The 25061-nt window shown below is 40.5% G+C and overlaps 1 protein-coding gene across 1 annotated transcript in view; it reads right to left on the bottom strand.

Moving 5' to 3' along the window:
* LOC104529553 (contactin-associated protein-like 5) overlaps nt 1-18317 on the bottom strand; it is a gene marked incomplete at its 5' end in the record, with an annotated part of 31090 nt that extends 12773 nt beyond the window's left edge. Inside the window, 4 exons of the mRNA XM_010173892.2 lie at nt 3552-3695; nt 6925-7109; nt 9684-9887; nt 18170-18317. Coding sequence (XP_010172194.2) covers nt 3552-3695; nt 6925-7109; nt 9684-9887; nt 18170-18317 — 681 coding nt within the window. The remainder of the gene's footprint in view (nt 1-3551; nt 3696-6924; nt 7110-9683; nt 9888-18169) is intronic.
* Nucleotides 18318-25061: the final 6744 nt, after the last annotated feature.

Genomic DNA, 25061 nt, shown 5'->3' with positions numbered 1-25061 from the left:
GAAAGAGGGAGAGTTTTCCTCAATTTCAATGAGTACACAGGGTGGAGCATTGAGAAGATCAAGCACTGCATCTTTTCATGACTTCTTAATTTCTTTTTTTTCAGCTAGACAGCTTCTTATTTTGGCATCACAAATCAGAGACACATGAAGAGACTTAAGACCCTGGCCACAGGTCACATTAGAGCAGTTTCTAAATGTGTAACCTGAATCTAGCAGTAGATAAACACTGGTGGCCAGGATATTAAGTTATTTTAAGGATGCTATAGCTATTTTTCTCTTAACTAGTCCTTCAGTCAGATGTATTTAGCAATCTCAATGTCTTTTTCTTCCTAGAACTTGTCCCATCTCCTTCTGCATCCATACACTCTTAACAAGCACAAAATTCTTCAATTAGGACTTCACCATCCCAGATATCAGCAGATCAAATATTCTTCTGCGAAGGACAATTCCCTTTCTGCTTCTTGTAAATGTGGCTCCTCTAGCATATTTTCCTACCCCTAACTACTTGCCCAGAAATTGTGAGTAACTGCTATACTATTTCTCACAATGGGCAGCCTGCACTTCTTTTGTGCCGAGAAGTCAGCTAATAAATAGGGCAGATCTTTAGACTATTATTTGCAGAAGTTTCCCAAGGGTCCAGCCCTACGACCATGGCAGTGATAATTAGAGAAATTTAACTTCTCATAACCTCTTGCAATTAAAACCAGTAATCGTTTCAGAGAGCAAATAAAAGATCCCCTATCATTTCAACACACTCAATGATCTAGAGGAGAAAAAAACCCCAAAAAAACCCCCAAACCCCCCCAAAATCACAACAAAAAACCCCACAACATTCCATCAGGGACAGAAGAAACCCCAGAGAAAAGATAAATAGCCTGTTCAAATACATAAGGCTACCACATAGAGAGGTTAAGTATCAGGCAATATAAAAATGAAATTCTGAAGGCAAGTTCCAGTTCAAAGTGACAGGCTGCCTTGTTATCTTGAGATGTTTTCTCAAGGGGACTTATTGCAAGTCTGACAACTGCAAATGAGTTACAGAAAAGAACAGGTGAAATTATAATCATAGCCACCACCCAAGAGTATGACACATAGTACAGTACTCTGTTATTGACAACCTGTAGTTTCTTCCTCTGACTTTAAATGCAGTTGATTTAGGACCATTATTTATATGGATGACAAACTACTTCATAAGAGGAAATCTATACATCCAAAGCTAATGTATCATTCTTCTGCTTGTATGAATGATGTCAACAGCAAAAAAACCCAAACTTGATGGGTATGAAAACCTTCAAGTTTGGCTCACCGACTGTGTCAATGTTCACAAAGGCACAGAGAATGAAACAGGGACTGATTGTTGAAGTCTGCCTCCATTTTGGAGACAAAGAACTAATGTATCTGAGCATTAATGGTTTTGTAATCCCAAACCAGCCAGTTTGTCCTCAAGTATCTCTTGTTAGTAGACAAAGGCATTTTGGGGACTAACAAAACAAAACCATCTCTGGTGATCTCCAGCTTGAAGGGAGGAAACACAAGCACATAACACATCGTTGGAAGAAGCAGAAAGTCCCTGCTGTATTTAATTATTCTTCTGTGCTTTTCCTTTCATCGTATTTCCACTCCAGACAACTTTCAAAAGCACAAAGACGTGAAGCAGAGAAGCTTGCAGCTCCCTGGGGATATGGATTGTTGCTTGAAAACCTCAATGAACTTTGAGTAAAAGCATTTAGTTCTGAGGAAGTCTGGCAGGCAAAAGACTGCATTAAGCAAGAATGAGTTATTTTAATTTGAGTAAGTAAATTGCTAAGGAGTGGAGAGGAGCAGGAAGATGGGAGACAGAGATCAGTCTATGAAAGCTGGAAGTACCTGAGAGTTGCTAGAGGAGATAAATAGCTGTGATGGAAAGGATGTTGGAAAACAACAGACTCACAGGGGCTTTTTCCTATAGAAGGATGTTCATTTAAGATTATGAGGCGCTGTGAGCATGGCAAACTTGCCATGCACTTGGCACACACAAATGTCATAGACACAGCACATAGCAGCTCATAAATCTTTCAAAATGCAGTACAGCAGCCAGTCTTTGAAAATTATTGCATTAAAATCATCACTTCTGTGAGGGAGACTGAAGGATGGCAGCACATCCCCTCTACCTTAAATTGACAAAAGCAGCAGGATTCCTAGACCTTCGATCTAGCATTGGTTGAATCAAGTATTGTGAAAACATAGTTTCATTGCTTGGGGCCATGTCATACGCAGACAATATCCTTCAGAGAAAAAGTGCATTACAAAGTTTTTCTTTTCCCCTTTAGGAAGGCCTTCCTATACCCAGCTAGCAAAGCAACTAGCTATTTAATAACCCAAGAAGCATATCAAGGGTCTTTCCTCCCCTTAGAAAGTAAGCTGAGGGGAAGAGTAATTTAACACAGTTCATAAGATTTGGGCCTTAGAGTCTTGAGTCAGAGCAATCAAACGAGGTTATTAAAGCAAAGTCTCTCAGTCCCAGGCTAGGGGAGCATCCTGGAGGTGGTCTTGACTGCCAGCAACATGATGCAGGACTTCTCACTCATCATCTTTCTATTTCTCTGTGTATTCAGCCTTGTCCTAACACAGAAAGTGAGGAAAGGAAGGACCTTGCGGTCTCCTGGCTTGCTCTGTTTTAGCTTTGGTCTGTTTATATGCATTAATGCAAACTAGAAGATGCCATGAGAGCCAGAAGCAGTTTCACCTCCATGTTCTCCAAAGACACAGTATTAGCCAAAAGGCAGATATCAAAGCATGGTGCAGGAGTGAGGTGCAAGCTAAACAAAGAGCTGAATTATTTACAATTTGTCAAGGCCACATGGGAGAGTACTGTTCCCTCTTCTTAAGAAATAAAATGTTTCTTATTTTCCTCATGATATACTTAAATACATGTGTAATTTTGGATATTAGGTGTGAAGTTACATTTATGTTCTATGTTAGCAGGCTGGATAAACCATAGTTCCTTTTGCTTTACCTCTACCATCCTACAGTTAGAGACACTAGTCTCAGACACTAGTCTCAGGTCAATGGTTCTCAGAACTACCAACACACTGAATTTAAGGGGCAGCACATAGGAAAATATTTCCAATAACAAAACAAACATTTATTCTTCTCTATAATACCAACTCAAATAGCAAAATAAAATTTTGCTGCTACTATGTTTCACAACAGTGATGGGGAATGGTTTAGAAAATAAGATTTTATCTCAGTTAATCAGAAAAAAAAAAGTCTCTGTGACTTCTATCATGTCATCAAAAAGACACAATTTATCCTCGGAAAAGGAATTTAAAAGTTTACCCAAAGAAATTCTAATACACCTGGAAAGTCAGAGAAAAATATTAATGTCCACACGTGTCTTTCAGTAACTCTCACCACAGCAGTCAGCGCTGGCTGGTATTAGCCTCAGCAGTATCATTTTAACAAGCTAATTATGCCCAAAGCTATCTACATCTGAACTCCATTCATTCAGTGCAGGCAGCGCACCAACAGCATGGAAGTAAAGAGTGAAAGTGTACATTATTGTCTCTTACCACAGTATAGATCTGAGGTTTGCGCCTTTTTGCCAGGTCAATTATATTGACTCCGTTGTAATAAAGGTTCTCAATGCATCCGTGGAAATTTTTCCTCTGAAAGGTTCCTGGTTTCCCTGGGACAGGAATCCCTCCGAAACTGAGCTTTTGGAAAGAATCAAAACAGTAATTAGTTATCACCCCAAAATCAAGAGGGCAGAGCTCCACTCCATACAGCCAGCCGGGTTATTATCTAAGAACCAAGTCACATCAACAGCATCATCTTGGAGCACAAGTCAGGGCCTGGCTGCCCAACAGGAGAACGATAGCATCACAGCTGTTGGAGAAACTCAGCTGTTGCAGACAGCTCACTAATTTGGAAAAAACTTTTAAGTGCCCTGACATACCACTTCACCAACCTGATTCCACCAGCTCCCTACCCAGCATGCATACAGTGATGCTCAGTGTTCAGTCCACAGACCCCACTAGCCTAGAGGCTGCCACCCAGCAGGAGACCACAGCAGCCAGGAATGGCCAAGCAATAGGAGAATAAACTCTTCCTGCCCAAGGAACACCGGGTTTGCCTGCAAGCTGTAGTCACCCCTTTCCACCAAGCACATATCTGACCAGTTCTGGTTTCAGCCAGTGGAGGGTAGTATCACACACACAAACGGCCCCATTTGCACCTTACAACCGTTTTCCCTAAATTTCACTGTGGTTTGGTCTTAACAACACTTGCACACAGTATTTAGGACTGTGCAGTGTAATGGAGAAGTTCTGCAAGTTACACATTTAAACAAAACTCCTGCTGTGCTGTTGTTTAAATACTGAAAGACGATAGTATTGTGTAATTACAATTCATCACTTATCTGGAGTGTTGAAGGCCCTGGGAGGACAAAAAGCCTAAGAAAATAAAGCTTCCAAAATCCTTGGAGCACAATTACTTTAGATTCCTAAAGGAAAAAACAAACAAACCCCCAAATCAAATCCCACAACTCAAAAGACTTCAGACAACCCTATTTTCATTTTTCAGATGAAAAAGTTAATTTCTAGTTAGCTTCACTGGCCTTTTTTTGGTGAAGTCTTACTACTAGGTTTTTATTAATTTTTCCAAGCACAGCCAGCAGCATTATGAGTGATATAATGCAGGTGAGGATCCTGCAGCCACCACGCTTTCCAGAGCTTTTAGCGCATAGGGAGCTGTGCTGCAATCCTGCTGCATCCACTGCAGCAAGGGTATACACTGCTGCGCGACACCGCTGATGGCTGTGGGAACCTAGTCAGCCTTATTCCTCTGCCATGACTCCTAAGGGTGCGCACCAGCTCGTTATTACAAAAATAAAGGGAAATTTGGGGGCTATTCTTCCTCCCACTCTACCTAACAAGCTGGGATACATAAGCAAATAAAACCTCCCTGAATAATCTTGAAAGCACTTCTCTGAAAATAAGTCCTTAATGAACTTGCACCTCAGTTGTATTAATTGATCACTTCAGAGAAATAAAGAGTGAACAGACTGCTACTTTACATCACTTGCAGGTTTGTTATTGGCATGAGTGTTTATGTGGTAGCAATATTTTTTCCAGTGAGAATCGTTACTTCTTCCATAGAAGGACAGACTTTCCTTCTTTCGTGTTCAGTTCTTTACATCTCCTGCTTAGGGACTCTGTACTGGGTTTCAAAACCAGAAGAAAAATCAATATCAATTATAACATTGCATTATTAAGAAAATGGTTTCCTTTGTGATTGTTAATAATTTTAATTACCAAACTAATGGTTTTATTACCCTCAGTAAGGCCTTTAATCCCCGAAGTCTGCTGAGATAAACTTTCAGTAGACTGTGTTGCTGTAACGTTTTACTGAAAGATTGTCATGGTGCAAACGGAAAAAAAAAACATATTGTGTGAAAAACTAAGTACTGGGGCCAGGAGGGAGTGCCACAGAGGTCAGTCGTCATGCTGATTTACACCAGCTGAAGATTTCCCCTACCATGTTCCCTGTTTTACAACATCTGGAAGAATGTTCTGCAAATTACATTGGAGCCTGAGTTTTCCCTAACTTGCATCAACCCTGTAGCAGGAAACAAGGAATTTTATTACTTTGAAATTAGGAAAGCTGATGAGTCAACTGTCTGGCTTTTCTCAACTTCATCTTAAAAGCAGTTACAGCTTTGGTCATTGCTACTTCAGCCTGAAGCTGTTCCAGAATCTCAATGATCAAATGTGCTGTCCCCACTAAATACACTTGGGATTTGGTACAGCAGTGCCAGGGGACAGGTACCACTTTCTCCACCTTTCTTTGTGAAATGCAAAGAAGGGAATTTCATCTGGAACATGAGAGGAGCAGAGAGCAGGCACCTGCCACTGCCCAGACGTCTGCTTTTGTCCCTTGCACGTGCTGGGAATTGATCCTTTCCATAGAAGTGCAGAGGGGAAACTTGTGGCTAAGCAATGAACCATGCCAGCTCAACGAATCCAGACAGGGTGATGGCTCTGACTGTGCAAGCATGACCCTGTGCCTTGTGGGCTAGCAAGGCTTGGTAGACAAGCACATGGGGATAAAAATGAACATGGGTAATTTGCACACAGGTGTGCAGTGGTGGAACTGCCTTGCATATAGAGATGATGATATAAAAGTTTTTTTAAGGTATTTTTTACCAGCTATCAGACATAAGCACTGAACTTCTGGAGTGATAAGAACTGCACTCTACCACACTGCTGCCTCATCACAGGAGAGCACACCAGCCTCAATTTTTATGGGCCGGATGTGTCCTCTGCTCAGTCCTTCCTTGGCTGAGCTGCTCTGGTTCCCTAGACCAGGATGCTCTGCATCACAATCTCAGATGTGAAGAGACTAGGGTCAGAGCTAGTTGTCTTGACAGTTGTGCTCAGGGTCTTACACTCCTAGTGGGAAGGCAACGGTCTTTACCTACTCACCTCTATGTGGAGAGCTGTAATCTGAGGTAGAGCTGGTAACCCCATAGTCATGTCAATCAGATACAGAGATGGTGTGCAACAATCCCACTAAATTGATATTGGAGATGACGACACAGCGCCTCTCCCTACAGATAAGCATGGTTGCTCCCTGAAGATTTGACTAGAACCCACACTTTAAATTTTAGTTTAGCTCAAAGTCTGCCATACTTTAAAGTGTAAGCATAATCCAATACATATTTGCCCAAAGACTGGCCATTTTCTCAGACTGTTGTACACAGAGTTGCACTGACATAGTCTATGTTTGTTAACTATGAAAGGAGAAATCTTGGAAGGAAATATTAAATGAAGAAAAGATCTTTGCTGGAAAGAAACAGCTTAGGGGGTGGTTGTTTTCCATCACATTCATTTTATACCAATTCAATCTCATTTCCCGAGTTGTAACCTAAAGGGCTTAACACACCTCGTAATCAATATCCAAGTGATCTGAATCCCCCTTTGTTCGGAAATGCTGCGTGTGCTTGTCCACTGTGAAGTTCACTTGCTTGTTGAAGCGCTCTATGAGAACTGAGTGCCAGTGCTGGTCATCCAGGAGGCTGCCCAGGGTGACAGATGTGTGGCTGTTACTGAAGTGCAGGTTGGAGTCCCCTGGATGGGCAGAAACAGTCAGAAGACACCAGTTACCTCCAGGCACTTAACTAAAGCACGAGGGCTCAAGGGGAGCATGGGCAATGCTCCTAGATGCACACTGGAGCTCTGCCCATCAGAAACATACCCTGGACAAAGCTTGCCTTAGATTCTTTGGGCTTCTTATTCATATATGGACATGCACATGTGCATACACACACACTTTTCCCCCACAGCCCCAAAGTCCTTGCAATAAACCAAGAATTTTTCCAGATGCTGCACACGCGCGCACACACACACACACACGAGGAATTGCCACTTTGCCTGTGCCTTCATTCTGCTGTGCACTCAAGGCCCTGGTGTTTTAAGAGCTCCCTTTGGGTTTGCACCAAAATCTCCTATCTATTCACATTAACAGACCACTCCTGACACTTCAGTTTCAACTATGTGCTTTTTGTATTTTAGCAAGAAAACTGCACCTGTCCATTTTCAGAGGGAAAAAAAAAAGCCACAAGTCAATGAAGTAATATGAATGTGTTTTCCTTCAGCTCAAAAAGATTCTTAAACCTGACCTAGATCTCCAAAAGTTTAGACCAAGAGTCATAAAAATATTTAGGCCCTAACCCTGGTGATTTCAAGCACTCTTCTGTTTTCCAGCTGGCTACATGTCTGAACACTTCAGAGCCTCTTACTGAAAGGGAGTATGTGTCCTTAATTTATACCACAGCAGAATGTAGAGAGCACATGCTCCAGAATTGTTGGGCAACATGCGAGCATTCAAGAGCAGACATCAGAACCTTTGCCCATGACATATGAATGCACACAGAGGATTTGAAATTACTAAAATCTATATATTTGGGATTACTGCTAAAAGAAAAAAAAAACCCTATTATCTCAGACTATGTATTTACAACAGCATGTCCTCTGGAAGAAGCAACATAATATATTTAACTATACTATATTCTTATCCTGGTATGAAGCATTTGGAAGAGGATGACAAATCCATGGCATCAAATAATCCCATATTTAGAGGCTCAGGATGTAGCCACTTGGTCCAAGTAAAATCCAAACAAAAAAATCAGGAAAATGCTGCATTATCATTTCTACTCTTTGAAGAACTAACTAGAAAGAAAGAAAATACTGGCTGGAGACTAAACAATTAATGAGCTTATGTAAAAATTAAATCCAAGAGCTGTGGAAAATTGTTACTGACATTTAAAACAAATACAATTAAGCATGAGGGGGAAAATGCAGAAGGAGTTATGTACAAATTCTGTTTTAGTACCTCCAGTTTGCTCCCACTAGTTTATAATTTCTTTTAACTGCCCAAGACATAAACAGGGGACTGAAGTAGGTATTGCACCATTGCCTGCTTTATCTACTCTAGAAAAACTTCTTAAAGCGTCCTGGAATTGCCACTCTGAGATCTGCCCCTGCTAATACTATACATTAACAGATGGTACATCTCCCATTTTTATTAAAATCAGCCTTGGCAGTCTAAGCACCAGGTACATGAACTGCAAATGACTCAGATTATTTATCAAAGTTATTGAGAGTGGCAGTGAAAACCTTGGACCTTAATTCCCTCCCCTCCTTGCTCACATCCTCATGGTTAACAGAGGGAGGGGTTTTGTTTCAGCTTTCCATCTGGATGGGCCACTGGGGCTTTCAGACCACATTCAAAATCCAGACAGGGTAAGTGCAGCTCCTGTGCTGACCAATATACTGCAATACAGACATGGAAACTTCTGCCCAACTCAAACCCTCAGTATGAGAAACATGAGTCAGCAGGGACTGTTGAAGCTGGTACCATGGGCCACCCACAGATGAAGCTAATGAAGATTTTGCAGTAAGGCTAGAAGAAGGGGTATGATCACTCCTATTACATTAAGCCCTGCCATTATTAAAAAGCTTTAGTGTATTCACCAGAAAAAAGTAAATTTCTTTCTGCAGCAGGATACTAAGTCTTTCATTTGTCCCTCTGATCCAACATGATTACACAGTGATGGCCCTCCAGATTCAGTTTTCCAGAAGCAAAGCAAGACCAGTGTGCACAATGTGTTGATCAAAAAGTTTTCATTTAAATTCTGTATTTTAGATCAGTTCTGATCACAGAATAGAAAAAATGAGACACAAACCAAAAATAAACCTTTTGGCCTCCAAATCAAATTTCTGGGAAATGCTATTCTTAAAATTAATAACAATAAAAGAAGAAGAATAAACAGAACTTTTTTTTAATTTTTTTTATTTTTTTTTTTTAATCAATGCTTTGCTTGTCAAGCAAAGGTCAAAACTTCATAAGTAGTCATTGAAACAGCTCAGCCTTGGTCAGCACTAGTTAGAAGAGCCAAGTTCTCTTCTTGGCTCAGCTATCATGTCCTGCATTACATCAGTCATATCTAGTCTCTTTTGCTTCCCCTCCCACCTTCTCTGACCAGTATTTAAGCTGTGAGCTATCCAAGGCAAACAACACGTTTTGTTGATCTCAGTTGTAAGTTCTAGATACTGCCTAATATAAACAATAGATTTATTAAAGCAAATCAAGACAATCCTTGTTACAGCAATATGTGAACCAACAATCCTAATTACCCTTACCCAGGTTGATGTGCAAGGAGAGCTTCCCTTTCTGTAGTTCCAAAGTAATGTAGTCTCCACGCTGTCCTTCTCCATGGAATAAGACTCCATCCCCCTGCATGCTCTTGAACCTCAATGAAACCACATCTTTGAATGTGCTCATAAGCTTCTGATTGAACCTGTAGAGGAGTGAGCTTCTGCCATCAAAGTCTGCAATATCCGACTCTGGGAGAAAGAAAATGGCAAAATGAGGAGGAGGGGCAGCATCAGGAGAGGGATTGTATTTTTTGTAGGATCTTTTCAAATATCACTTGGAGCCAGGTATTCTCAGTAGCATATATCCACAAGACATATGGGGCATGTAGGCAACCACATTTCACCCATTTCCAACTCTCTCCCTCTGTCTGGGGAAAGGGAACACTAGGATAAAACCAGAACTCCTCTGCACTTGTCCTCTTTTCTCTCATGCAAGAATGCTTCCTCACTCAACTTTTTAAAACAGAACAGGTGTCTTCCATCATCTTCAGATCTCCAGAGCATCCCTCGTCACACTTGTTGTTTGTCTCATAAACACACTCAGGTTGTTATTCATTACTTTGAACACTTCAGTTCTCACTCCACTTTTTGTAGCTTTATAAGCCTCTGTTAAGCTGTTTCTGAGTGTTGGCCATGCCTACATCCACCTTTGCATGTAAATAAGCACCATCTTAGCCTCTGAGGGTTGGCTGCTTGTTTGTGATGGGCATTTATCAACCATGTTGCTGCATGCAAATTGACTAGGCTGGCAGGAAGAGTCAAATACCAATTCAAAAAGCTTTTCAAGGGATTTCAAAGGAACTGGGCATCTACCCTGATTATAAACCTTTGAAAATCCTATTAGAAACATTTTGCCCTTCATCCAGCCTCTAAAATCCAATCACTGTGATAGGAAACAAGCTTTTGATTCTTCAATTGCAATTAATATTTCCTTTGGCAGCAGCAGCCTTCAGTACTCCCTTTGCTTTATAAAGTGATATTTTAAGCAAAGTGAATTTTAATAAACTTTTTCTTTTTTTTTTAATATACATATATGTGTATATATATATATATAACCAGAACCTTATGAGTAGCTTTAAAACACTTTTAACTAATGCATTGTATTCAAACATGTGACTGACATACGTAAATCCCATTCCAATTTCTATCAAAATGCAACATGGCACAAATTCTGGATAAAATATCTACTTGTAAATAATAAATCTGTGAATTGGTTTTCCTATTATTAAAAAAAAAAAAAAATAAGAAGACCAGTCGATGAAGAGTCTGAACAAGGGTTTACTAAGCTATATAACTGCTGGGATACATGCATAAAGACAAAGAATACCTTCATAGTAAATCAGAAGAAACATCATAGAACTTCTTTCTTTGCAAATCACATGTTTTAATGGCACTCCAAAGCTACCAGTTTTCCATCTTCTTTTGAAAAATAAATGGAAGATCCATATGCAAAACAATCAAGACTTCCAGGTCAGCAACTGCATTGTGATTAAATCTTGTGATTTAAGTCACCTAGGCTCCCTTCAGAGTTCTTCTGTCCTTTTAAGTGTTAATGGCAGTTTCATTTGCTCCTCCTTAAGAACAGAAATAATAGGGGTTGCCCCCGCCCCCCCTCCTTTTTTTTTTTTTTTTTTAAACTGGACCAGGTTGTAAAGAGGTTTGCAATTAAAACCTATTATAAGCTTAGAAAATAAAAGACCTTTTAATAAGCTGTTACCATGGAAACTACCATCAACAACTTCTGTAGGTCTTTATGACAGTTTGTACAGAAGTTTGATGGCACATTTACAAACTTGCAGGGAGCTCAAAATTTAAATTTGATGTAAAATTCTCCCACTCCAAAACTGACTCCATTCCAAATCAGAAGGCAACTGATTGTTTCTTATGAGAATAAAACTACAAAGAAATTCAACCCTGGGAAAAATTCACTTCAGAATAAATGAAGACCAACTTCTTATTTATGATGTCAGAATTATAACATGCTATTTAGCATCATATGTGGAACAGTTGCTATCATGAATACAAAAGTATTCATGCCATCTGCTTTTACAGTTTTTTACTTCTGAGTCAGGTGTTCAGAAACAGCACCTTCAGAATTGCTAATTTCTCTCTATTGACATCCTGACTGCCAGTTTCTATAAAGGGAATTAAATTCATAGTTTAGATCCTATGAATTTCCCCTAGCTACATTAAACACTTCAATTTGTTTAAAGTAAATTGCAAGTGTATAATAAAAATAGTTTCATTTTAACATAGGCAGGAATGAGGAAATAGCTTATAAAGAAGTTACAGTCTTTGATTTCCAGTGCATTTTGCAGTTAAAGTTGATTTCTCCTAGCTCTAAAAAACAAAGATACTGTAAGAGTGCGCTGATTCAACGGTGCCGTATTAGTAGCCTTTTTTTCTCCTTCTCAAGATCCAAGCCTTCAACCAGTCTGAATTCACACTTCAGTCCTGGTTCTTAACTCTCCACCATGCCTCAGCATAACACACAATTTCTTGAAGAGCTCTACCCATGACATTTACGGAGTATAACACAAAGGAAAACCTGTTTCTGAAAAGTTCTGCTTCACTAATTATTGGTTGAGAGTACACTGTCCAATAAATAGCCCTCAACAAAATGGGTATATGCCAAATAAATGCTAACACTGGCAGCCAAAAGTCATTACTGGCAGTTTACATGACAAAAAATCGTTGTCTTCCTTTTAAAAAGTGAAAGATACAGCACAATTCTAATACAGTCAACTCCTGAAAACCTGCTTGTTTGCTTAGTATTTATTTAGTCCATGTATGTCTATAATCCACTTGCAGCAAGACCACAAGGACCAGAAACATTGTAAGTCTCAGAAAACCTGTAGATATAACAAAATAAGACACAACATGTGGTTTCTTTCCACAATGTCTGCCTGTTTACTTAATGCTCCCTGAAGACAGATGTTATTCAACCTGGGTACTTTTCTACAGTCCCCATCAACAAGGCTACAAAACTCATCAAAAGTGAGATCAAGGAAAAGACACTTCTTTCATGTTATTCTCCACTGAGAAACAATTCAAACAAATGACTGCTGTAAATATATATGTACTCCTGCCCACAGGTGAAGAAGTTCCCATAAAATAGGAATAATTCATCAAGCTTTTCTGAAATTCAGTAGAGGTTCTGGCCCAAGGGGTGCTGGCTACATCATTCCATTTGAGTTTCCTTTCCCAATACAGATCCAAACATTAAAGTCACTTGAGGGTGGGTGGAAACACAAGTGGTTGAATGGGGATTCCCAGGTTAATTCAGCTTTTTTTTTTCTTTTTTTTTTAAAAAAAAAAAAAAAAAAGAGATCACAGTGCTCAACTTGTGGGACCAGCTATGCTGAGAGAAGCCAGGTTAGGACCAATATGAGATCACGGAGTTTACTTGTGCATCAATCTGCTCCTGGCAGCAGAGTGGACATGCATTCATACTTACAAAGATGGCCCTACTAATGGTTTTGGAAAATGTAAATAACAGGCAAAGTTATTCCAAAATTAAAAAAAATATATATATTCTCTAGGAACAGTTGCAATTTGAGACAGAAACTTTTTGGTCTTAAACTTGCATAAATAAACAGAAGCTTTAATTCCCTGCAGAAGGGAAGAGAACTGTTCCTGGTCTGAACAGATGTCTCTCCTGGCCAGTCATGCATTACTGGCTTGAGTGAGTCTAAAGCAATCTGACTTGCCTCTCCATACCCCTCTCAGACACGCAATCCAAAGGATCAATGTGGATAAGCACCTCCAAGGTGACTGTTTTTCTATGCAGCTTTATCCCTACCACAAATCTATGCCTGCCTCTTGGTAAGCAATCATTTGGGTATTTATCTTATGCAGTTGGTTACAAACACTCCTAGCCAACAGCCATCAGACACTAGGTGGTTCTCTGCTATGTATTCTTTTCATAGAAAGACAAAGGAAAGGTTGGAGGAAGGTGGAGGGAAAAAATAATAAAAAAAAAAAAGAGACATAGGAAAAAAAAGATTCAGTAAAAGTACCATTTAATCAAAATGCACAATTACAGATCATATTCCCTGGAGCAATGACAGCAAAAGATGAGGAACCAGAGTCCTGAACTGCAAATTAAGAACTCGGTTCTCAAAAGCAGAAGATACCCAGACTCACACCCTATCATTGTTTCTCCTGTAGTTTCCCAGCCTGTTAACTGCACATACACCCGATTCTGCTGATGCATTTTGGGCTGTTAACCAGTTATAGAATATGATCAGCATCTTCAATACAGCTATAAATCTTATCCTATAAAAGCAACTGTGTCAGCAGATTTTTTTTTCCCTGCACTAAGCTAACAAGACTTTTCCCAAGTATAAAGATATACCCATTCCCCCTCATCACCCCTAGCATCTAAAACAATTGGTTTGCCATTTGTCTGAACACATCCTTTGTTGCAGCCCTACTTATCTGTTACAATCACTCTGCTTCTGAAGCCACTGCTGCAAAGGGACAGTAAGAGCTTACACATACCTCTGTATGGAAATTTCCATTTAATTCACCATAAATCCTTTTCTGAACAGGAAATATCAATGTAGTCTTTCAGATCAAGATCATCTCATTCCTATTTCACTACCTATTTTGAGGATGGGAGATGGAATCTTTACAGGAAATTCAAATAAATTTAATTCCATTTAAATACATACTTTCTCTGTAAGAAAGTAAATATCAATCAGCATGTCACCTGTAAATTCCAGATTATTTTATGGTCTTGGAGTGCTTTGTTGCACAGGAATGTCAATCTGTATGGGATAGGGTCAAGCATACTTGTGTCTGAAACAGCCTTGTTGTTGAAAACATGTTTTTATGTTCCAAAAAAATGATGTCAACTGGCAGCCAATTAGAGGGTGAAAAGAAAAAGGGGAGGAGAAAGAAGGAGAAAAAAAAAAAATATATATATATACTTTCTTGTTTGATAGAGAAATTTTTATAATAAATTCTTAATAGTAAATTATAGTAAATTACTTCTAGCAGAAGTAACGAACAACAGTGAGTGCCATTCAGCAGCACAGTGCAATCACATTAAGTTAGTCACTTTGGCACCCACTGCACATCGCAGCTAAACTCTAATATGATTCTACAGTATTTTTTGTTACTGTGTCCTGGCAGAGTGTTTGGTGACCTACAAGACTCAATGCCTTCCACATGCCTCCTACTAAACAGTCATCATTGAAAGCTGCATTCGCCAAAAATTTGCACAAGATTGTGTTCCTGGGACCTCTTCAGCAGAGTATGTTGCACAGAAAAGTCACTCTCCAAAAATGGGAGGTCAGAGCCTTGAACTGACACAAGTGTGTCATATTCTCCTCACTCTGCCATCACAAAAAATGCTTAAGCAGCAGCTAAGCCACAAAGCTCTCCTACAGCTGTTATCTTCTCCTCAAATATGCAAGGTTAAAAAGCAGCTGATGTGAGCAGAGACCATCCAAGGAACCACAGGCTATTTTGCATGCCCTGGTGTATCACAGGGAGGTGCTGAGCTCCATGTTTGGCAGTAGTCCCAGGGTTTTAACAGATGTGAAGCAGCAAATGAAATTCAGATGGCCTAAGCTGTCAGTGTCCCCAGACTTTTGTTTCAGCCAAGCGATGAATGCTGCCACTCTCACAAAAAGGACCTCCAACTTGCCAGTTAATGAAGCCTTTACTGAGAGTTTTCTGCCTCAGATATCAATATAAAGCAATGATGTTTCCAGATCAGATACCATGCTTTGGGGGCAGTGTTTGCTTGAAAGGTGGAATGGACAGCCAGGGGTCCAGCATCATCTGAATTTCAACCTCCTTCTACTAGTAGGTTAAGAGGTAGAAATGACCCTGCAGTCACACATGCACATTTGTTTAGGATTTCATTCATCTGTGTTCCCCATGCACATGTTCTCTTTTTATCTTCTGCTTCAGGACTGGATCCAAAGCTAAAATGCTGATGGAAATCCTTTCTTCAACTTCAGAGGACTTAATAATAAATACTCAGAATTTGTTTACCTATAGAAGCCTTTAAGTCATTCCAACAACATAAAGAGGATTGGTCATAACTGGGAATTAGGTTCTTATTTTATCAGCTAAAGCCTTTGGTATAGGTAGGTGATTATAATGTTGTTCCTACTCCCAACTTCACATCCCTTCTTTCACAAACACGAAGACACTTGTATGAAGTATCATCTCTTAGAGGTGGTGCACATTCAGGCTATTTGTACTTCTGCTAGCTATGCTTCCTTCCTAGCTTATCCAACATCCTGTCTCTAGTGATTTTTTTTTGTCATTTTTTTTTTAAACTCTTTTTGAATTATTAATATATTTCTTGTGTCAGAATTGAACTTGGTGGATGAGTCTGTATGCTGTCAAACATTACAAAACGCAGTTATGTAGGTGTGCAGCAGCTCAGGATTTGCTGCAGATATTCTTTCAGTATAACAGTAAAGATGACATTTTATCAATGATCATACATTTTTCGTACAGTGCTGGAGCTCCTGGGTTAGGAGTAGCCAAGACTGTGAAACTCTATAAGCAAAATTCATAGACAGGTATTGCTTGGCATATGTAATTTTCCAGAGAGAAATTTGAATGGCACATTTATATAAACGGAATGAATATTTCAACACTCTGTAAAACTTTTATGAATCCCTTTATTTCTTTTCTGGCTTGCTTCTATCTCATACCTTAATTCTGCACAACCATTTTTATTTTCTGTAACTGCAGGGTACAGGACAAAGATGAAGACTTAGATGTTATCAGCACAAGGAAACAGCCCACAAGTCATTCTGAAGTCTTCTTCATGTCATAGGAGATACAACCACAATCTGACATGAAAATAGTGCTGATGTAGTATTTCACATGAAGCAGCACCTGAACACATTCAGCTACAAAAGTTTCAACCTTCAGTTACAGTTCTATCTGTTGCACGTTTGTTCAGACTAAAATCTTCACGGCAGAGGTCTGGTTATCATTAACAAAAGAAAGCTCTCTGGAAACAGATGAGATGGCTGCTTTGGAATGATGTCATCAAGGGCAGTTGGTTTTGATTTATAGGTTTCAGTTTCCGGGTCCACTGGCAGGGCTGGAAAAAGGTCTCTTGCCCTAGTGTCTATCTGTCCAGACCAGGCTGTTGCAGGTCTGTACTTGAATGATAGTCCACAGTGTCAGAGCATCAAAGTAGGTGGAGATGCAGCATTTTAAAAAAAGATGACTAGAGCTTTTAGATGGACACACAGACCATAAAAAGGACCTTCCTGGAAATCATGTGAATCAGTTCTAAGCCCTGAGTGTTGTGATGAGGCCACTGAGAGTCATGGAGCTGTGTCTCTGTTCAATAGGATCGTGTGAATCAAAAGGTTTAAGACCCTTTGCTCCTTGATTCTGCTTAGATGAATTTAAGAATTCTCTCAAATAGGGTTTTTTTTCCACTTTTTCTCTTACAACTCCTTTTCTGCACCTGGCAGAAGGACATTAGGATCTAATCTAAATGCAGAGATGTTCAAGTAGAGTCATGACAGTGACGTGTGCCACACCACATTGAATTGACTGGTAAAATGCTGTTAATCCCCTGAACTGTCCCCAGCAAAATCCTACCTCTCTCCAGCAGTGTCTCAAGTCACACTTAACTGTTTCAGAAATAAATCCACAGTCACTTGAGAAACAAATACCAGTCTGTACTTGTTTTTGTATTGTATTTCAGTTTCCTCATGTGTAGACTTGTGGTTTTTTTCGTTTGTTTGGGGTTTTTGTTTTGTTTTTGTTCCTGGGAGCAACACTGGTCCTTTTTCTTTACATTCACACTCTTCCATGGTAATCAGTCACACACTTGCAGCAGTACACCAAGATAACTGTGGCTGAAATGCCCCAAGGCAACCATGTTTATAGGCTGCTTCAAAGCCCATGTGACAAAGTGGTGCTGCAGACCGTTAGGGAAGAGGATCATCAACCTATCTTATGAACATGACTATCAAAGAAAACACCCATGCAAAAACAGTTAAAGCAGCAGACGAGTTCTCTGCTGTCTGGAGCTATAAAGTCATTACCCTCAAATAGAAATACTAGCTGCACAATCCGCAGCACTTTCCTCAACAACTAGTTAGGCTGCCTTAAAAACCAAACCAAACCAAACCAAACTATTTCAGAAAACAGTGGTACATTTCCTGAACAAAACCCTACAGAAGGCCTCAAGTAGCTCTGTGCCCTCCAGCAGGGTGGGAGGTTTGGCAGCATCTGACTGCCATGCGCTCGCAAGAAGCAGAAAATAGCTCTGTGGTGGGCTCAGAAAGCTTCACCAGCTGAGCTAGATGGGCCAGCATATCTCCAAGCAGAAGGGCAAGAACAACTACTGAAAAAATACAGAAAAGCTACGCAATTCATGTTACATTTTAACTCATTAAACTTGTGCTGGACCCCTCCCACAGCACTAACAAAAAGTTCTTTGAGAAAATGTGAGTTAAGATGTAGCCACTTACTATAGGAACAGCCGAAGACCTCAACTCTCAGTCCTATCCGCCCACTGACATTCCACTTCAGAGGGATGAAGCGCAAGAAGCGGGCTTTCACGGAGTGCAGAAATTTGTGGTGAACCACACTGTCAGCGTTGCTGTTCCCTGTGAAAACCTGGAAGGACAGAGAGCCTTGGTGAGACATTTAGCACCGGGAGGTGAATGTTGAACTCAGGATTAAGGATGTGAATTGTCACCCCTCCTCCCGATTCTTAAGATACTACTTAAAATTATTTAAATTTATTGTCAAGTTTTCTTCCAAGTGCTGTACCATTTGTGCAGGGAAAGGAGGGAGACAGGAGCACACAGTGCACTTCAGCAGGGTGGGTCAATGTATACAGGTTGTCAAAGGAGATGTTACAGAGATGCTGCATAATTTCTCCAAACTCACAATATTCCTGTGCAGCACAACACTCCATCAGCCCCTAACACACCCACAATCCGTATGGATGGGGACCAGTTTAGCCTTTGGTGCATTCAGGGTGGAAGAAACAGTTGGTCACAAAGCACTGAGGTTGGCCAGAGTCTGGGAAGATGAACAGGAAAGCCTACATCTAGATACAATACAGAAAACTCCAGCGAGACACAGGAAGAGATTAAAGCCCGAGTCAGTGCACAGGAGAGTCAGCATTTCAACTGTGTTTGCACCCAAGAGAGTTAAAGCTTGCAAAAAATAATAATTTAACTTTTTTCTTGCCTACTTGATTAATTGTCTGCAACTGCAAGCCAAAATTAATGGCCCTACTCAGAATTATCACCCAACAAGAGGAAATTCTCTCATGGATGAAGAATGACTGCAGGATTTCAAAGACGAACCTTAAGACAAGCATCCATGCTCTGATCCCACCTGAAGATTTCTCAACTCATCTTTACACCCTTACTCTGTAATATTGGGCTAGGAATATTATAGACTTCCTGCAACCTTCAGAATATTTGAGTAACTCAGGATTTAAATTTGAAGCTAACAGTTCTGTAAAGCATGAAAACCAAAAACAGAACCCACAAAACAATAATCTCACAGGAAGGCCGTATTTGTAAAAGGTCCTTTGCTTTCCTTGCCCATCAGATATGTTTTGAGGAGTGCCACAAGTAGCATTTCAAGATGTCCTGGGTTGACGCATACTGCTTTCCAAATAGGAGCCAAATTCAAATTCCAGCAAAGAGTATTTCAGAGTTTTTTTTCCTTATATTTAAGTGAAAAATCTTGTTCTTCTCAGCAATGAAACTGTCAGCTGAGAGTAAATCTCACAGTCAGAGCTGTGGAAGCAGTCACATTTTTATTAATACACTCACAGATGTGCAAGATGTACAAAGGGGAGTGTTGTTTTTCTGTTTGCTTGCTTAGAAAGCTCATCTTCTTGGAATACTGTGATTATGTAAAAATCTCACCTTTCATAAGGTAGAAAAAAAAAATAAGGAAAAAAGAAAAAGAACAGAGGGGGAGCAAAGAGTTTCCAGTCCTCCCAATTGTGAAGAAAAGCTTAAAATACAGTGACTAGAATGCAAGCAAAATGCAAAAATTAAGAGACAAAAGAAAAAGTACACCTTAATATAGCAATACTGTGAAACAAGGGTCTGTGTTGTGGGGTTTGTTTTTTTTTTTTCCATAATCCTCTCATACACAAGGTTGTCAGTACTGCATATTGCATTGCATTGCAGGCCCACAAGGTAATAATTTTTATTTGCTTTATACAAAAGAGTAAACAGTTGAGGAGAAAGACGAAGTTGAAAAGCACAGCACCTCTAGAAATACCTCCTTGCAATTACAAAGTAAGGGGAACTAGGTGATTTGAGAACACAACTGTGTGCTAAACAGCCCCGCATTCTTTTTTTTTGGAAACCAGGTAGGACCGCAGCCTGCACCGGCACGCTGTGATCAGCCGACTCTTGCGGCTGCTGGAAAAATCACAGAGGCAGCTCACGACTACCTGTAACTGTTGCTAAGGGCAGTCTTGACACCTCTCTTGCAGGGCAAACCTGTAAAGACATTTTTTTTGCAAAGCTTGTGCAAATCGCACGCTCAAGCATAACAAACGGGAACATCACCGCTGCTGGCACAGAGAGAGGCAGTCCTCTGCCTCCAGGCAGGTGGTGCATATGGCACGCTCCAGGGACTGCCCCTGCAGTCAGAGGAGCTTGGTGGTCTCACTATCTGAGACAGATGTACCTGCCGTCTACAAGCAGACGCAGGTGCCCACCCGCAGGTGTCTACACTAGACACGTTACTTCACAACACCTCAAGGAAGAGCCAGAATTACCAACACCTAGCCTTCAAATCAGTTGTCTCCAAACCTGATTTGCAACTACATAAATGTCCTTCCCACAGTGAAACAGTCATGTCAGTAAAAATAAACTCTTCAAAAACCCAATACATCCCTTACAGCAGTGTTTCTCAAGCTTCTCTAATAACCAAAAAACCCAGATAAACCTTTTCGGGGAAAAAAATCCACAGGCAATGCTGTACCCTTCAACCTGCGCCTATGAGATAGTTCTGCATGCAACCAGCACATCACTGCTTGCTGCTAACTGAAGGGCATCGCTATGTATGCCTTTAGGGTTGCTTTGCTTTTCACTTCCAACTCCCACTGCTATACATATCACCTTCTGATGTTTTATGGACCACCTGTGGGCTGTAGGCCATTGATTGAATAACACCAATTGCCACAGATGGTCCCTTGAAAACTCAGATCCACAGCTGACACAGAAATAATCTATCCATTAAAGAAGATGAAACAAGGATGCAGTACCAGATTTCTTATCCCTGGAGGTTCAAATATTAACAGTAGACTTATCGGTGAGAATGGCAGAAATACATCCTCTTGAGAAACGGCCTCTATTACAACTTGTTGTTGATAGGGATTAAGTCACAGGAACAAAACGACAAGCTAGTGAAGAAGAAAAAGCACCTGCGCACCATGTCCCATACAACAGAGTTGCTCTGGGAGGGAGTGTAACATTCAAATCTGTGGTTTCTTACAAGCCCTGTAAACACAACGGACTGATGATTTACTTGGAAAATTCTGCTTCTGGCATTCTATGTGGCTTATAAATCAAAAAGCTCCATTAGCACCAAATATTGCCACCAGCTTCTCAAAGGCAAAAAGCTTTTTCCTAGTGCTCGCAGCTGTAAGGTTAACAGCTTGCCACGGGCAGAACTGCCTCTCAGACCAAGCTTGCTGCACGATGCCTGGCTGAGTGGTACCCCGCTGTGCCACAGACCATGGCACTACACTAATATTTTATGAGGCTTTTTTTATGAGCCAGCAAAGGCAGGTCCCACTGGCATGAAGAGGTGAGGTAAGAACAGATGCAGCGGTTTGGAGCAGGGTCCTAGCAGCCCAGTGCTGCCCCTTCGGCAGTGGCTGTCAGCATGTAGTGATGAGTGAGAATGAGATAAGCATATACAACACTTTTCCCAATGCTCAACCCACCTGGTTCATGGGTTATACTGAAGTGGAACAAAATAGGATTCTAGATCTAGTTTAGAGAAAAAATAAAACTTTAAAAAGAAGTTTAAATCTCAAAACTGCTGACATTCCTTGGAATTTGGATGTATGACTCCCTTAGGAAAAACAACAATTTGAATGAATGGGCTATTTATACAGCTTTCCCATTCAGAGGCATCCCAAAAGCTTTTTAAGGGCAGTTCAGGAAAATGTCATGCAACTGTGGTGAAATATGACAGTTGTTTAATAACCCTGCAGTCACACATTTGTTTCTCTACCTCGTGTATTAATTCAGATCTATGTCAGATCATACCAGTGAGATCTGATGTTCTAAACTTTACATCAGCCTTTGACCAAACTCTTAGACTAGTCTCCACCTTTAGACAGACAAGTGGAAGTTAAGTGCAAGAAAAATGCCCATGAAAGCCTAATCAATTCAAAAGATAGGATCAGATGTGGGACTTTATCTCAGTCTCCTCTGCATGCCCGCTCTGCACGGCAAATGGCAGAGCTGCAGAAGGTGGTTCTCATAATGACTCTGCTGAATACATTTTGCTCTCCCACTTTGTTAGGCAGGTAATGGAATGGGTTCAAAATGAGTATGCAAGCAGCAACATAGGCACAATCTGCCCTGAATGGTGAGCAGGCAGACCCGAGGTTAACTACCTTCTAGGGGAGGTATTTTAAGACATATTGAATACTCTAATTTCTGCCAAAGTCACTCTGATGAACTGAGCTGAGGGGTAAAGAAAAAAAAAAAACCAACACAACAACAAAACCCAACAAATAACCCAAACAGATTACAAATGTGCAGAGGGTACATAACACGGATGTTAGCAATTTACATTTCAACCTTCCCTGAGAGAAATACAAGCAAAGAAAAGAGCACTCCACCTTCAAATCTCACCCATGACATCGCAGTATGCTGCCTACAGTGCCTAAAGAAATAAGGACAGGAGCACACTTAATTCAAGCTGTCCAGCAGCTTAGCAAAGGAACCAAAGTGAGCTAAGCCTGTCATAAATCCCAAAACTGCAATACTTAGATTAAGTATTCTTACTTACTTCCTTACTAGGATGAGAAAGATCAGAAGCTAGGAGTTAGCACTGTGACACAGAGCATGCTTCCTAGTGTATGCCTTCCAGGACTTCCTCAAGTATTTGCGTGCACATGCACTTCAAACAAAACATGAATTTCGAACTAAGACACAACATGAAAATCTGAAACAGGAAGGAGGAAGCATTGCCTAGCTTTTCACATTTTCTAGGATGAAACAAACAGACTTGAGGACTGCTTTTACCTTCTCCAGAGGCAATAGGATTTTAGTTCTTCTCAAATTTGCATTACTGGGGATGTAACTCAGTGGGACTATGACTGAAACCGAAACACAGTAAGGGTCCTTCGTCTCTGTTTGTATGTGTGGAAAGAGACCGAATGTTACCATGACAAGGACACAATACAGCCACAAATGCACCATATGGAAACTCAGCAGCCTCTGATTTTAATGGCATACTACAGGGTTTTTTCACATAACAATTATACCATATTAGTGCCTGCTAGCAACACCTTGGGTCTGGACAGGTTTGTGGTGACTTTTTGTAACAATGAAATTTAAAAATCTATTTAGTTTCTGCTGGGAAATGAAAGCAACTGTCAGTTCAGGCAATTCCAGACTCTTCTTCCTTCACCTTAGCCCAGCCCTAAAACTTAGATCACACACAGATATATCTATCTATCTATCTCTCTCTATATAATGTATATAAAAATGTGAAAGGGAAAAAAAGAAAAACAACAAAAAACCAAAAACCACCTACTTCAAAGTCTAAATGCTCTTTCAAAGGGAAAAAAAAAAAAAAACCAACAAAAAATCAAAAACCACCTATTTCAAAGTCTAAATGCTCTTTTTATATTTCACCTTTCCTACATACTGTGCATGTCAACAGTGAAAAACATTGCCTTGCTTATGTAATGGAAAAAGCCCTGCCCAACAGATCAAGCCAGAACTGTTCATACCTTGTCATGAAGAAATGCAGTGAAATGGCTTTTCTGTCATCTCAATCACCCCGTGTCCAGACTGAGAGCTGCTAAAAGCTGCACCTCATTTGGAAGGTGCATTAAGAGCAGCTATCCAGCACAGGGGTTCATGGCAGGAACTGTCCCCTGGGAGTTGCCCTCTTTCCACATGTGGCCTTAAAAATCCTTCTGCTATTAAAGGGGGTCAGACCATGGGAAGAAGGAAAGGACGACAAGGAGGACTGTTCAGCTCCTTAAAGACCTGCAGTTTTCATCTACCACGCAGCCACATTTGGCACATGGAGAGCAAACCTATGGATTGTGTTTTCTCACTTCTCTTTCTTAAGAGGCAAGTTAAATTTTCTTTCAACCAGTCTTTAAAACTAAGTACATTTTTACACCAAGTACAAGAAACTTGCCTGCTTTGAAGAGTCAACTGGATCCTTTTCCACTGATTTAAGTAGGTTTCAGTCTGAGCCCAAGAACAAACAGCTGCCAGCCCAGTGCAGGGGCTGGAGGGTGGGATATGTCCTCTTAGCACATCACTTGCTTCTGAGCATCTCCTCCATCTTCACTTGACAAAAGGTAACCAGACATTTCTGGTTAACAACCTTCTGAGTGGAGTTGCCTGTTTCCAGGCTCATGTTTTCTCTTCCAGGTTGAACATTATGACTCTAGCTATTCTAAAGCCCATTGTGCCTTCAGAAAGAGAAGCCTTCATTCTCCTCATGTTTCTTTTCTACTTTCCTAACAGCAGCTACATTTTCCTCTTTGAAACACCCATCCTAGTACCTCAAAAACAATAGCCCCTGGCACAGTGTCAAAGCTGCTATTAGGGAGGAGGGGGGAGGAGGAGAATACAGCTTCCCTTCCCGCTCCTCCACCCCAGTGGAGGTGAAAAACAAACAAACAAAAAGTACTTGGTCTACAAACAGGTAGTTTAACTTCCCTTTAGAGTAAGAATTAAAATGAATGGCTGCAGTATGGGTTATCAAGCTGGGGACCTACTGGGAAATATACCTTACATTTGTTACTTACTGAGGGGTTGACTGCTGTGCTTTAGCACCACAATGTCCACCTGGGCTCCTGAGTATTCGTTAGCCACCTCTGAGTTACTGGCAGTTTCTGTACGTAGCAGGGTAGTCCAGGGGAGAGAACTTACAATAAAGTGTCAGCATCCACACTACTTCATCACTTCCTTGAATAATCTGCTCCAGTGGGAAGGTTATTTGCCTCTGATCTACCCCATTACACTGAATGCATACCCTTCTCTCTGCTTAGTTACTTTCCAAATACAGGAACAAATACTGTTAACAACATCATTAGCCTCAGACAGATGACTACCCAATGTAAACCACATTTATATTAAGGATGCTGTTTATTATCCTTGGGCTAAAATT

The sequence above is a fragment of the Antrostomus carolinensis genome, unplaced genomic scaffold (assembly GCF_000700745.2).
Source record: "Antrostomus carolinensis isolate BGI_N321 unplaced genomic scaffold, ASM70074v2 scaffold5128, whole genome shotgun sequence".
Taxonomy (NCBI): Eukaryota; Metazoa; Chordata; class Aves; order Caprimulgiformes; family Caprimulgidae; genus Antrostomus; species Antrostomus carolinensis.
The sequence above is the reverse complement of the archived record's forward strand: the minus strand, read 5'-3'. Positions and strand labels throughout refer to the sequence as shown.